Source organism: Carettochelys insculpta, chromosome 9 (genome assembly GCF_033958435.1).
Source record: "Carettochelys insculpta isolate YL-2023 chromosome 9, ASM3395843v1, whole genome shotgun sequence".
NCBI lineage: Eukaryota > Metazoa > Chordata > Testudines > Carettochelyidae > Carettochelys > Carettochelys insculpta.
In genome coordinates this window covers 34,213,366-34,229,732 of record NC_134145.1, presented here as the reverse complement: position 1 = coordinate 34,229,732, position 16,367 = coordinate 34,213,366, and the positions used below count along the sequence as shown (strand labels likewise).

Sequence of the window (16,367 nt, the reverse complement as noted above, 5' to 3'; positions counted from 1 at the left end):
TGGCATGAGCAAACTTTTCAAGTTGGGCATCACTTTTCATCCCTGCAATCAGAAGGTCCCCCACCCCTACAACCTGTCCAGAAGTGAGCGGTGGTCTCCCAGAAGTGAAGGGCTGCACTCCCTTGGTGATGGTGGCAGGGCTGGGAGCCAGCAGAGACCATGGGGGAGGCAATGGCGGTTGTAGGGTGAGTGGGGAGGCCAATCACACTGCACCCACCTTACAAAATTTCATGCCCTTCTGAGGGGGTGTGCCTCCCACTTTGCACACCCCTTATTTAGAGCAGCACAACTTGCTGCTGTGGAAGTAAGTATTTGAGTAGCATGGTACAAAGAAAGATTGGGACATGTCAGGGAAAAATCAATAGGAGGCAAGCTAAGTCATTGTCTGGTTTTAACTATTTCTATTTAAATTGAAGGACTGAGATACTTATTTTTCCCTTTATATTTCATAAACCTCCCTACTGTATACTAACTCAAGTTATTTTGGTACTAGTATTTAAAAACCACACAAACTAATTTTCTTGGAATTAGTCAGTCAAAATCTTCAAAATTGTTTCATTTTCCCAACTATTCTATACTATGCTATCTTCCCCAACAGGCTACTCATCCAGGAATTCCAACTGTTTTTCTTCCTTAACATTACTTTCATGCATTAATTTGAACCCACTGTTTTTGCTAGTTTAGTTCTGCAATCACTTATAGATTACACTGTGTAAGAGTGATAGTCTCCTGAAATATTACCATCTAAGAGTTTATTGAATTATTAAGGCATAAGGAGCACATTTTAGCACAGTCAGAGAAACATATGTTTAATGTAGTTTTGCTGATAAACATAATATTCATACAGATTGGTAAATCATTTGAATTGATCAGTTTTCAACACTCATAAGCATAAGCTGTGACCAGGACGTTCTGGATCAGTCCAGTATCCATCAATCTAAACTCAAATCTCTCAAGATATTTTTATACAAAACAATTATTTAAAAATCACAAATTACCGGTTACGTCTACAGATTAGCGTGATGCAGTACAGCTACTATAATCTACAGGGAGTGGCAGCCAATATGCCAATTTAAAGCTCAGCATACAGTTGTGCACCTTACCACAGAAATACACCCCATGAAAACTTGTTTTATAACATGAAAATAGGGAAGATTATCTGCAAGTGTGCACGATTAGTGCTTGTTTTTTGTGCTGGTACTTAGTACCAGCATCTCAGCAGCCCCACCTGCAGGATCCCTGGCCAGGGAGCAGGGGTCCCCAGCAGTCCCATGGAAGGAAGTCAGCCAAGTACCAGCTCCTCTTTTAAAAACAACAACAACTACAACACATCACTGTGCATCAATATTATACCTACACAGGATCTGCACATTTTGCTAACATGCAGTTTTATTCACTCTTCTAGGAGTATCTGATCTTAAAAGGTTTTATGCAAACGTTTAACATTAAGCACCTGAGTAGTTCCATTGATGACACTGGAGCTACTCATGTTAGTAAGAACAAGCATAAGCATTTTGCAAGATCAAAGCTATAATAAAGACCAGGATTCAGCAAGACCCCATATGTACCCCAATAAAAATGTCCCTAATAACTCAACCCTTTGCTGTTTTATCACTTTGTTTATGGTCCTTCAGCCAGTTCTCAGGCCATGTTTGGTGCTTATATGAGTTCATGCTGAGGGCAAGATTTGAGAGTCGTAACAGTTTACTAAAATCCAGATACTATTTCCAACAACTATATTTTTGTCATTCTTTTTTAAATAGCAGTGTTTAGCTTTATTCTTCCTGTCTCATTTTTCACTGCATTATCACCAACTCCTGAAATCTCTTTGTTAGTTTCCAGTCTTCTAGTATGCCAAATTCAAACTCATTCTGCAGTCTAGGCATTCTCAAGGTACCAACCACAGACAGCTTAATACAGTTCTACAACTGGGAGACAGAGGAAAGAATTGTGAAAAACTGTCCTATGCTTAGACTGGCAGCTATTACTTAAGTGCCACTATGCAAGACATTGCTTTTTACAGGTGCTTTCAGGAAGAAGCCAATCATGGTATGTGCGGGTTCTCTCTTATTAGAGTAGGTATTATTGCCTTAAAGACATATTATGAGTAAAGAGTTCAAGTCCCCAACGTTTGTAATATCTTTCCCTTTCTTTTTCAAGCAGACTGCATCCATTCGTGAGTTTACTTTTCTTCTTTATTGGTGCAGTCTGTCTTATAAGTACTGTAGTAGCTACTTATCCATTAATGTCTCTTGTTATAAACTAGAAATGTATTACAAACAATAGGTTTATTCCCATAAATTGCTAAGCAACCATACAGGCTCAACTTCAGTAGGAATTATAAAACTCAAACCTCAGAAGATCAAGCCCTATCTGTCATGTGGGTATTTTGTTTGGTGCTGTCTCCTATCATTGTAATTTGCTTGTCTTTTTAATGTTGAAATAAAAAGAGCTATAATATAGCAGGAAAATAACTTTTTCTTTTCCAGTGTTCAATCTGGTTGTTGAAATTTTGGTATTAAACTATGCAGTGAATTAACTCTAGACATAACCCTTACATCTGTAATCAAAAATATGTAGGACAGAAAGTAATTATTTTTACTACAATAATTGAGGAGCATACCTTTAAAAATGAGGGGGGTAGTTTGTCAACCTGCTACCACTCTCCTGGTTGATGTAGGATTGTCCTCCCTTCTCCATTTTTTTGAGATTGTAAACAACTTGTTCTTAACAATTTGATAAAAAATTAAAAACATCAAAGGATACTGAAATATTTTGTCAAAAATAGCTTTCATTGAATTTAAGATTAAAGAAAATTAATGTTTCAGGACCTAAATGGATGAAATACAGTATTATAGAGGGGAGATTGTTAGAAATATAGGGTTTTTCCCGCCCCCCAAGTGTGATGTGATAGCTCTAGAAAGCCACACTTTATTCCTCTTGTTCTCTCCCTCAAGGTCCTCCTGCATCAACTTAACAATCCTTCTGAAGCCCCGCAGTATTTTTGAAAGTCGCATGGTTCACTACAAAGCAATGTTAAGTAAAGCAGTGCCTTGACTGACACAAGAGTTGTGCTCCCACGCACACTCGCATAACCTGAATTTCGCATACGTCAGGGGGCAGCTTTCTTCCCCATTGGAACGCACGTTCTGCTGCTGGTGAAGCAGCAGGAGCACTTGGAGCTCCTTTTGAAAGAGATATCCTGTAGTTGGGGGGGGAGGGCAGTTGGGGAGGGTTAAGCCTCGTGGTATGTTGGGGCTGTGTGTGGGAGGTGGGTAGAGCCTGGGGTGGGTTAGGGCTCTAGGAAGGAGAAGGGGTGGAGATGAACTAGAGCCATGCACGGGGGGAGTGGGGGGGGGGCAGCTGAACTGGGCCTTATTAGTATAATGGTGGCCGAGGCAATTCAAAAGTGCTGCTTTTGAATTACACGCTACCCATGTAGAAGGGGACCTTCTGAAAGGACCTCCCAACTGCTGAAAGCTCCTTATTCCTATTTGGTTTTAGGAATAAGGGGCTTTCTAAGACTGGGGGAGCCTTTCAAAAGGCCCCTGTCTACACAGGCAGCGTGCAATCCGAAAGCAGCACTTTTGAATTGCTGCGGCTGCCATTATGCTAAGGAGGCACTGCATATTCATAGGTGTGCCTCATTAGCATCTTCCAACCTCGCTCATTACCATGTCCCTTTCGAAAAGAAGGGGCTAGTGTAGACATAGGCCTTCAGAGCCAGCGTGTGTCAAATGAATTTCCACAATGTCTCCCTCTTAAAGAAATAATTTATGACTGCATCTAGATTCAGTCCAGCTGCCGTCAGCACAACGCAAACGAGGGCTCACAAAACTGCAAATAGTTGTTCATTTACACATTTGCAACAGAAAAACAGTGTAGATGTTGTTCTGCTGGCAAAAGTCCCCTTTGTCAGCAGTTCCTTGTGCCTGGAAAAAATTCAGGGATACAAGGCTGCTGACAAACGGAGGTTTTGCTTACGGAACCACATCTACACTGCTTGTTTTCTGCCATGAATATGTAAGTGAGCCACATGAATATGCAATTGAGTGGTCATTTGCAATTTCATGAGCCCTCATTTGCATCATGCTGCCAGCAGCTGGACTGAATCTAGACCCAGCCTGTAAGTGCTAATGAACAAACAACACATACTAAATGACATACCATCTTTTCACTTCACTGAATAAAATTTGCTATACACTAATGTTTAATGAATACTGTAAATAAATGTCTTAAAACACTAATCTCTGGATTAACTAGTTAGTTAGCATATTTTAAAGCAAACTGCTTAATTTATTTGTACAAATGACAGAAAAAGATCTAAGTAAGGGAAAGCTAGAAGAAAATATTTTGCAATAATAAAAGATGCCATTTAAAATAGCTATCATTTTATCCGAATTTTGCTGTAACTCTGATCATGGAGATTTAGAAAAAGAATTGCTTTTGTCACCCTTAAATTTAATTCCACATGAAATGCAAGCTCGTACCTACAGTAGAATAATACCTAGTAATAATAGCATTTTGTGTTTATACAGCACCCTGCACTAGAGGATCTCAAAGCACTTTACAAATATTAACAAATTAAGCCTCAAACAATTATCTGAGGGAGGGAAATATTGCTGTCATTTTACAGATGGAGTAATGTTGGCAAAGAAGTTAGTTTATTTGTCAATGACCAGATAAAAAGATTCAGGTTTTCTAACTCCCAGCCCAGTACCCTAATGACAAGACAATACTTCTCTCTCAGATGAAATAAAGAAAAATAGTCTCAATTTTGAATCGCAAATCACAAACTAGTGCCTAAAGAAGATGGGCTCTCCATGTGCAAATACACAAAAAACAATGATAAGGAGCAGCAAAGACCAATTGGACACACTATTGAGCCCTTTTATGTAAATCATACAGGAGAAGCAAAGTACTATGATAATAGGAGGAACAAAAGAGAAGAAAAAGAAAGCTATCCAAACTCTCAAATTTAACTGTCTCAGCATTCTTCTCCATCTAGGACACATACAGGCAAACAAAAACACCTGAATGTAAGTCATTAATGTATTTGCAATCTAGTGTGTCACCTAAAAGGAATTATGATCTTATTGTTACTCTCATCTTGGAAAAAAACTACAAGTACAAAGAACAGCCAACAGTTTACATTTATGGGAATTAACTGCAACATGAGTCAGTGTTGAGGGTCAGCATTTTAATGAAAACCTTCTGTTTTCATTATTGTAAAATGTCATTTTCTCCTCTCTTTACTCTCCCCATACAGCTAAAAGCACTGATGTATATCAAAAGATGAATCCATACACTCTCTGCCAAGACAGCATCGGGACTGGGATATGTAATCTCACTAGAGGCAACTGAAGCAAGCTGACTGGAATGTCAGCCTTCACTGAACAATTTGTTTCCTAAACAAGGAAAAAAACTGAACATGTCTAGCACTCTCACAATTTTTGGTACAAAAATGTATTTATTCTGAAAAAGTTAGAAATGTTAGTTCGTGACCTTCCCCTCAATATAGAGTTACTAAACTAAAAATGGTTTCCCTGAATAGGCTAAGAAGCTGTTCAATTAATGTCACTGAGGTTATGTCTACACTAGATTCAGAAGTCGACCACTGATGTGCAATGGTAGTTATGCCAACTGCATAGCTAAAATCAACTAAATCAACTTCAATGTCTGCCTACACGGAGGAAGGTCAACGGGAGTGTTTCATCCGACCTTCCTTAATCCTTGCTACTTGTGAGGAGTTCCAGGGTCAACTGAGACCCGCCTTTCTGCACATGCGCAAAACAAAGCCCTGGAAGATCAGCCCTGAGCAGGTTCAATCTTTCAGAGTAATGTGGCTCTAGCCTCAGAAGGCATCCATATACTATACAACATTCACTAACCTAGGTTCAGGATTGAACACACAAATGATTCTTCAGGGCAGCCTCCGTTTTTTAAGTCACTGCATTGAGTATATCTGTACTTTTAGCATTAGTAAAAACTCTACAACCGATAGCAATTTTTTTTTGTTTTTCAAACATTTGTTAGGTAATTGTCAGCATCCCCAAAACATGCTCATTCACCAGGGAGGGAGAAAATCTCCAAATGTGACAATTAAAAACCTGGTGACACACTCACCCTTATCCACACTTTTCCCCTCCCACAGTTGTGACAGTACAGTAAACCCCTGAGTTAATGGACAAATGGGGGGAAGGGGTGTCTGTTAATGCCAAAAGTCAGTTGTATCTGAATGGTTATATTGTATGATGATGCACTGACCTTCCCAGCCCATCACTCACCAGTGTCCTCTGCCCCACTCTTCTCTTCCCCTCTCCTGCCCCATTCTTCCCCTCACACCTCCATCTCCCTCTCCCAATTACCAGGAGAGGAGCTGAATGCAGGACTGGCTCCTTCCACCTCCTGCAGCTCTCAGCACTGTGGCTCCTCCAGCCCCAGCTCCCAGCCACCCACGCAAAGGTAGAGCATGGCTGCGCCCCCAGTCTGCCAGTGGGCAACAGCCTCCAACCTCAGGGCTGCTGCTCCTCGCCACTGCAGGCAGCGTCAGCCAGTGCTAAACTTGCTCCATGCACACAGGTCTGGGGGAGGAGAGCTCCTGCACCCTACCACAGTGCATGCCCCCTGCTCCTCTGGCCCTGGTGGCCCCAGCAGCCCCTCCAGCCCCAGCCACTCAGGCAGCTCCTCCAGCACCAGCGGTGGCTCTGGAGAGTCTCCAGCATTTATTGTGGGGGTGGACAGGAGGGCTGGCAGACAGAGTTCATTATTTCCAAAGTCCATTATATCGGAGTCTGTTAAATCGAGGGTTTGCTCTGTAATTGACACTTCCAAAGAATTATGCCCCAGACATCATTTTGATAGAAATCCTCTTCGTCTTTCTCTTTGAAGAAATCCTCTGCATCACTGAGGTAGAAAGGATGTGTAATTCTAGGGCAAGTTTACACTAGACCTGAAAAACTCTCTTAGATACACAATTCCAGCTATAGCAATTGTGTACGTAGAATCAACCAAAGATCAATTTATCAGGCCATCCACACAGAGGGAGGTCAATGGAGAAACTCTTGTCAACCTCCCTTACTCCTCACAAGAGTGAGGAACACCAAGGTCGACTGTTGAGCCCTGATGTTTTGATTTAGCATGTCACCACTGGGCACATGAAATTGAACCCCGGAAGATCGACAATGACTGGGTTGATCTTCTGGTAAGTATAGATATTCCCTCCTGCTCTTCTGATTCAGAAAATCAGGCTAGACATAGTAACATTTGCACTCCCTTGACATAGTCAGCTTTCAGAATTTTGAGTAAGGACTCTGACAAGGAAGGCAGAGACCCTTTTTCCAATGTTAAGCATTCCATATCTCTCCAGGATTTGTAGCACCCTATGTATAGTTAAATGGACTTCCTTGAAAAATCAGTCAGAATGCCAAATCCATATTCAAATTAAGTCACAAGGGCTGTGTCTACACTAGCCCAAATCTTCGAAATGGCCATGCAAATTGTTAGACTCCTCCTGGCACTGTTGCCACCTCCCTGGTCTGAAAAACTGTTAGTCACTTATTTTCTGTTACAATTACATGCATTTTCTGATTTTATTTATGACTCCTGGGCTATGTCTACACCAGTCCAAATCTTCGAAATGGCCTTGCAAATGGCCATTTCGAAGATTACTAATGAGGTACTGAAATACACATTCAGCGCCTCATTAGCATGCCACCGGCCACGGCACTTTGCCTGGACAAGCCACAGTAATTTGAAGTGCCGCGGCTGGTGGCATGCTAATGAGGCACTGAATACGTATTTCAGTACCTCATTAGTAATCCCATTTCGAAGATTTGGGCTAGTGCAGACGTAGTCAAGGAGTCAAAAATAAAATCAGAAACACATGTAATTGTAATAGAAAATAAGTGACTAACAGTGTTTCAGACCAGGGAGGTGGAGACAGTGCCAGGAGGAATCTAACAAGATTCTGAAGATCTGATCTAAGGATCTGAAGAAGTGGGTCTCTCCCACAAAACCTCATCACCTAATAAATTTTGTTCATCTTTAAAGTGCTACTTGAGTTTTTTGTTTTGATAGTATACAGACTAACACAGCTATCCCTCTTGTCAAGATTCTGAAAGGGATACACAAAAACACACACACATTTAGTCAACTTATTGCAGAAAACCCCTTAATTGAACACAGTGCCTTTTTTGTAATTAAAAAAAAAAAAAGAGAGAGGAGCCGTCCTACCCACCCAGCCCACCCAATGGCTCGGGCTGCTGCTACTTAAACACCACCAAGTCCTGGCATTAAAAAAAAACCACCACCTCTGGCAGTATTTTTGCCAACTCAGCACACAAAATTATTAAAAAATCTTGGAGCCAATGACTAACTCTTCCTGGAAACAGTAGCAGAAAGGGTCAGATGCTTGTGAATAAGACAACTGCTGGAAGAATACAAATACTAAACTCTTTCTAAACTAAAACAAAATGCTGTTAGAGTAACATTTGGACCTGGGATGTTCAGTATGAAGTTTTCTTCCATTGTTTCATCACTGGGCCAGCAGAAGGTATTGCTGTGTCTATATTGGCATTTTTGTCCTTAAAACTTGTTGTTGTCCAGGGGAGTCTGAAGAAACATCCCCTGATCAACAAGTTTTGACAACAAAAGGTGCCCATGTGGACAGATCAATTCAGCTGGGCACTGAAAGACTGAACACCTTATAGAATCACAGGACTGGAAAGAACCTCGAGAGGTCACCTTTAGTGCAATCCTCTGCACACGTGGAAGTAGTAAGTATTATCTAGACCATTGCTGACTGAGGCTTGTCTAAATTGGTCTTAAAATCTCCAGTGATGTAGATTCTACAATTTCCCTACTACTTACCCAAGATCACACAAGTCTGGAGCAGATCCAGAAACAAAACTCAGTATCTAGACTTCTAGTCTATACTTCAGCCACAGGATCATCTTCATCACATTCCATTCCACAGCTCAACAGCAACCTGCATGCCAAACTAAGGAGCCATCACTAAGGGGTTACTACTTAGCACTCCTTGGACAGAAAGAGGGTACAAATGGAAGCATGGGAGAAATGGGGTAATTTTTTCAAAGTTTCAACACACTGAAAAATATCTACAGGAAATCTGCACATTTGATAAATTAGCATTCTTTGCGCTATTTGTGAACAAACTAGCAAATCAGTTCACAGTATATTAAGATTTAAGACTAAAGAAACATTTCCTTATGCCAGAGGATTTGCTTTATTCTACCAAAGACCTTTTAAAGCTTTCAAAATTATTTCAAAATAATCATCAGGATTGGCCATTCCGACAATTATGAAGGACTAGCCACACACACACACACAGAGCTTGTGGCATTCATGCCATATGACATGACTGAGGCCAAGAGCCCAAATGAATTCATTAAAAATATGAATAAATATAAAACATTCATCATGCATCTGATGAAGTGGGTCTTTACCCACAACAGCTTATGCTCCAAAATATCTGTTAGTCTATAAGGTGCCACAAGACTTCTCGTTCTCATAAAAAATAGTCTCCTTTTCTGTATAGCTATCCAGTTACATTACATAGAATACAAACTGGAAGAAACACAAACCCTCATTCTTCAGAGCATTAGCCAGCCATCAATGAGGTTAGGAAGAAATCTCTAACGTGCAGATTACTTTATGCTGTTCACTATAGGGATCCTTGTATCTCCTTTCAAAGATCTGGTACCGGTCACCCTCAGAGACAACACACTGGACTAAGGAGATCATTAACTGGCATAACCAATTCTCATTTGCCTGTTTGTCAATTGGAAATAACAATCTTTCTGACAGACGCAAACACTTTCTCTAGTGGAAATACTTGCATGAAGAAAATTTTAAGCTCATAAAATAAAGTAGATAAAGTCAGATAAAGTAGAACTATACTAGTTCACGGTAACAACTGCGAAACTCATTGCTAATTACTGAATTTTGAAATTTAGCAAGGAAGAGCCAGACACAGAGGAAAGGAGCACTTCCAATTTTCACTGAAGTCTGGTCTACACTACAGAACAAAGTCGATCCCAGGTACACAATTCTAGCTACACCATCAGCATAGCTAGAATTGATGTATGAGAATCAGCTTTCTGCTCTAGTATAGACTGGGGCTCTTCAGATTAACGCCAACTTCCCTTACTCCACACAATAGCATGGAGCACCAGTGTCGACATCGGAGCCCAGAGAGATCGATTTTGCCATGTCTTCACACACACGGCAAAAATCGAACACCAGGTAAGTACAGACATACCCTAATTAATGAGAGTTGCGGCTAATCAGTGCTATTCTGAGGACCTCAGGCAAAGCTCACTACAGTCAGTGAGACTTCAGTGAACTGTTGGATCAGACTAAAAATCAGGTCACCAATAAAGGAAAAAACAAAATAAAGATGGCACGTCATGAAATACAAGTAGCTCACTTATTTGGGCAACAATTTTAAATTATGAAAATACTCAAATGTTCATTTCAGAATATGGGGATCACTTTCCTAAAATGGAAAGATGCAGGAATTCTATCCCAAGGTACTCGTAACAATATACTAGTAAACATTCTACAACACATTCTGCAAAAAATGTCGTCTTAGTAACATAAGTGATCTTATTCCAGCTTATGTTCTTAAATATATGCAAGGAAGGAAAATGCATAGATTTAGCATAGATTAATAAGGTTCTAACTAACATTTTTATTGTTGCTTTTCAAACATAATCGAAAAGGATCAGTGTTAGACTTTTTTCTTAATGAATTTGCAATGAAAACTAAAGCCCTGACCATGCATAGTGCACCATGGAAGCAGACTGTTATGCCCATGCAAAAAAGCCCCAAGGACTTGATTGAAAATTACTATGGTTCTGGAGCTCCCCAAGTGACTAGAAATGGAGTACAAAAAATAGTAATTCACATTTGGCTTAATGGAAAAAACTCCAAGAAAATTAAAATACTCTACATTTAAAATGCATAAAATAGGTAACCCATATGCTTTTGTATGTCACAGAGGACAACTCCAAAATGCCCAAAAAATGCTGAAACATTTCAATAAAAATAAGGCTTAAGTATTTCAGTAGTTTTGACTCATGACAGAAATTCATTTAACAAATTTCTAAACATTTCAGCAAGTTAGCTAACGACGAACTGTCACCTCTCTGTTTTCCTCTTGGATAACATACACAACAGGAACAAAACTCCATGCACGTTACACACGAGGAAAGTAAAATTATAGCCAACAATGATGTTTAACAATTTCAGCTCCACAATTGGAAAGACTTAGGCTCATACTTAATTTTACACATTATGGATAGTCCCCTTGAAATCAGTGAGTAAAGTTAAGCATACACTTAAATGGTTCCATTAAATGTGTAATCCTCTAACAGCTATTGCACTGAGCATGAGCTCACTCTGCACACACAGTACACAAATTTAAAATTTAGCTAAATCCCCAAAATGCATTTTTGCTTTAATAAAATATCAGCATTTTCACTCCTATAATAAAATATAGCAGTATAATATTTTATCAGTACATAGCATCTTTTGTGAGAGAATTTCAGGTTTTACAAATATAAATTAACCTATGTAAAGTAGATATTAGTGATATTTTACAGATTGGGAAAATTATGGACAGAGTAATACACACAAAGACACAAATAGTGACAGCTGGAATGGGACTAGAACCCAAGACCCCACTAGTGTAACCATCCTCACCAAGACACAATGACAAATAATATTTTAAAATTTGTTAAGGGACATGCATTAAGAATATGCTTCAGGCGTGAACATAAAAATAAATACACTAGTGAAAATAAAACTAGACAGGGAATAACACTTGAAATGGTCCAGAAATTTGTAACAGGATATGACAGATTGAAGAAATGGAGATGGAGGAATTTTTTATTTAATGTGAAGAAAAACTGCAAAAGAAAGCAATTCTACAGATATGTCAGCTTAAACTAACAAGCATTTTCATTATTTTTAGTTCCCATTATTTTAAAGGAATCTTGTTAAGTAAGAAAAATATACACGTATATGTAAGCACTAACACACAAAAGGGGGCACTCTGTTCACCCAATATATACACATATTGGGTGTGCTGAGGTATAAAATCCAGCAACATATTTCAGCCCACCCAAGACGTACATATATTGGCCAAGATACACAAGCTCTGGAGTACACTGTGCTTAAAAAATGGTTTGTTGGAAAAAAAATATGTAAATAATGTAGAAAATATCACTCCACCAAGAAACTTCTGGCATGGTATAACTGATATAGCTACAGACTACAAAGATTATATATAAAAAATGTAACTACAATGCATGATACTTAATTCTGTAACTGCATCAAAAAATACAACACAAACTAAGATCTGACGGTTTGCTTTTGTTTTATTTAATTCCCTAATGCTTCTCTCCAGTTCCTCACCTATACATACCCAACACTAATTCTTAAGTAGAATCACAATTTCAGAAGAGAAGCCACTTTCCAGACACCAGATGATGGTACAGCAATCTAGATGGTGAATAGGCTGTGTCTTCCCTTTAGCTCATGTACAACAGCTTTATTTCTGAAAATTTCCCATTGTTACTAATAAAGCCCTGCAAATCCTCAGATATCTGCTTTATATCCGCATCTGTGGATGTGGATATTCATGGCTCATATATGCAGCTATGGATGGAGATATAAATTTTGTATCTGTGCAGAGCTCTAGTTACTAGTCTTGGTGCAAGTATTAACAAAGTCAAGACTTCAGGCACTCATGAACTTTCAGTAGTTCATCTAAGCTGCACTAAACAGGCCTATAAAACAGGATGGATGAAATACCAGAATCATCTAGTACTCTATTTAGACTAGTGCTCACAGTCATCGCTACCAGTAACTACTGGGCCTGCAGGGGTACTGGCAACAATGGGAAGATTTAAAAATAAATAAATAAATAAAAATAAAAAGGGAATTATATACATGGTCAATGGGCATATTCTGTGTCTGACAACTGTACAGGTTCTGGACCACAAGAGTCAATTGACTCATCACTTTAATCTGCTTTATCTAAACATGAAAATACACCATAAATTGTTCACAACTGTCCCACTAAAGCTTAATATTTATTCTTTTTCAAATGTTTTTAGCTTAGTTTGAAGTGGGTGTTTTTCACGAAAAAAAACAAAAACAAAAACCTAAATTGTGTTTTGTCTTATGTCAAAACATCTTTATTTTTATGTCAACTGATATCAAAACAGTTTAAGGAACAGATGACAGATATTGCAGTCAGCAGGAGGAACACAAAATACTGCCTTGGTAGTCACACCAAAGAAAATGATTTGTTTTTTTTTAAAAATATAAAGGTACCTATTACTGAGCATTTTTAAAAACCACTTATTTAGAGCATACAGACCTTGTACCATTTAATAATGAAACTCCATATTCTTGGAACATTTACTCCATCTCATGTTTTGTTATTGTAAGCAGGAAGAGTATTCAGCTAAAATAATTATATGAATTTTATCAATATGAAATGTAGGCATGAGAATGAAAAAAACCTCTAAGTTTCAAAAGCTTAACAGTGTTCTTAAAATTAATGCACATGAGCAATTAATGAATTGGAAACAACACTTAATAGCTAAATGATAAACTTTAAGCTTCCTTGGCTATAACTCTATCTTTCAACTGCTTTGTCTGTTTCCTATGTCCCAAATACTGGTAATTCAAATAAGTGCAAATTCAAGATCCAACTTTCATTTATGCCTCTTTACATGTTAGATGATGGCAATCTTGCACTTAATATTTTGAAGTCTCTGAGTACAGAAATTTAATGTCACTCACAAGCAGGGGGTGAATCTGCTTTTGAAACTGCCAAAATACACAATAAATAAGTTGACTAGACTTTGGCTTTTAAAATAGCTTGTTTAGGAGCTTAAACAAGAAAATTCAGTCTTCATATCACGTAAACTCCTATTATCCCAAGTACGAAAAAACTGAAAGCATTAACCTGTAACATCATCTAAAGACATGGCCTACAGTTTTTTGTAGCGATGTGAACCAATGTTAGTATTATTTATCATTTATATCATCAGGACTAGGTACCTCACTGAGCTAGATGCTCAATGAACATGGGTACCCCATTGAACTAGATGCTGTACAACGACAGAGCAGAAAGATAATCCATATTCTAAAAAGATTTAAATCTAAATACTGATACCTCTCAAACAAGTGTCTTATATGGAATAAAAAACATGTCACGCTATTACATAAACATCCCAACAAATCTCTTTTATTCCATTTATAAAACATAGAACTATCAGACTGGAGACAAAATGAAGCAATACTGACCAGACTGCTTCAAACAATCAAGCTCTATCTATTTTACCAATATTGTGTTCTTACCAGAAAAATAGCCTGTTCGCTCCACACTCTTTTTTTAACAAATAAATCAGTAGATAGTAATCATAATAATAGCTAGTTCTACATATAGCAGAAGGCATTTAAAAATCGAAAACAGAATACATCTAAGCAGCGGGCATTTTTTTTCCCAAAATTTACCACCACTGCAACCACGAATGTTCCATTTGTGGTAACAATGGTAGGCATGCTAGTGTACAAAATGTATCATATGTTGATTCACCCTGAAGTGGGTTAGACATCAGGATACTTAAAACACTGGTTTTAACAGTGTTTTAAAACCAGTGGCACTAGCAGTCCCTCTATAATTACTGTTAGCAGAATTAAAACGCTTTATAGTAATAAAAAGAGCCATGCACGCTTCAGACAAGCACCACCACAGGACAGTAACAGCCCAATTCCCTGTATTATATTGTAATATTTTAGGCAATTATTACAGAATCACTGTGCCTCGTGAGATGACACCTCGATTGGTTTGTGGGACCCATCCTTTTTTCAAAAACAGTGAACTGTCCTGACAATTCGCTGCTATCAGTAAGCGCATACAGTCACAGTCACCTCTTTTCAATCCCCGTAGAACTATGGTTCTAGTCCCACAAATACACCTGAGAGTAGCTCTATGAATCTGAATAGTCTCCAAATTCAATGCCACTGCTCAGGTGCCCAAAGGCAGGCAACGGCAGACTTTACGGTGCCCACCCGTCACTAAACCCTCTTCTACACTGCCGCACCTCACTGCTGTCTATTTCTAGAGTTCAGCATCACAGGAGTCGCCCTGCTAGTCTGCACCTGCAAAAACAGCAAGAAGCCCTGGGGCACCTTATGGGCTAACGGGTATTTTGGAGCAGAAGCTTTCGTGGGCAAAGACCCAAGATGCATCTGCCGAAGCGGGTCTTTGCCCACGAAAGCTTCTGCTCCAAAATACCCGTTAGCCCGTAAGGTGCCCCAGGGCTGCTTGCCGTTTTCAGAGCTCAGCAGCCTCTGGACCGGCCACAGGCGACTCCCCACAAAGGGCTGAACAAACGGGAAAGTCCTTTTCACCCCCTTCTTCCCTCCTCAGGCCCCCGCCGTCCTTACAGCACCGGCGTGGTTCCCAAAAGACGATTCCCCAGGGCCACTCCCCCCAGCAGCCCCTCGCTGCCGCTGCCGCTGCCTGGCAGCCGCGGTAAGGGCCACGGGAAGCTCGGACCCTGCACTCTCCTGAAGCCCCACCGCCCGCCATTCCCCGCGCAGCCACGCCCGCCCAGCATCCCAGCCCCCACCCCTGCCGCTAGCCCCTTCCCCAGGGCCCCTCCCCCACCTCCGGGCGGCTCGGCTGCTAACAAAGGCCCGGCACGGCCCGGCCCGGCCCCGCTCCCCTGGGAGGTCCCTCGCTGCCCAGGAGCGGGCGAGTCGCAGACACAATGCGGCGCCAGCGGCGACTCACCCACAGCTCCGCGCCCCAGCTCATGGCGGCTCGGCGAGCAGCGCGGGCTGCCGGGGACTGGGCTGACTGCGCGGGGCCTGGGGCGAGGGGCAGCGGCGGCGAGTCCGGCAGACAGGCGGCGGCGGCGGCGGCACCGGGCTAGGGACAAGGGGCGGGGGAGCCGCGGAGGAGGCTGGGAGAGGGGCGGGCCCGGCCGCGGGGGCGGGGGGAAGCCGTCGCTCCCTCGGGAGGCCGGGGGACAAGGTCGCGGCAGCGCTACCCCTCCCGCCGCAGGGCGGGGCCCTTCTCGGCCGCCCGCAGTGTCCCTCCGGGCGGTGGGGGCGGGGCCGCCCCTGGGGCTCCCGCTACTGCGGGTGTGCGGGGCGGGGCGCGGACTCGCTCCCGGGGTGAGCGCCGCCGGGCCCAAGCGTCCTTGTCTGCTTGGCCGCGGCCAGAGCCGCTCCCCGAGCGGGACCCCGGGGCTCTGTTCTCTCCGGTCCGGGCGGGGTGCCGGCTGCGCGCGGAGCAGCACTAGCCCCGTGCAAAG

The 16,367-nt window shown here is 41.2% G+C and overlaps 1 protein-coding gene across 2 annotated transcripts in view; it reads right to left on the bottom strand.

Annotated features, from left to right (window-relative positions):
- FNBP1L (formin binding protein 1 like) overlaps positions 1–16,016 on the bottom strand; it is a 99,394-nt gene extending 83,378 nt beyond the window's left edge. The window contains exon 1 of one of the 2 annotated variants that reach the window (XM_075002437.1): positions 15,842–16,016. In XM_075002437.1, coding sequence (XP_074858538.1) covers positions 15,842–15,865 — 24 coding nt within the window. In that variant the 5' untranslated portion in view covers positions 15,866–16,016. The remainder of the gene's footprint in view (positions 1–15,841) is intronic. The other variant, XM_075002438.1, reaches the window with a different exon arrangement.
- Between the last annotated feature and the right edge of the window lie 351 nt (positions 16,017–16,367).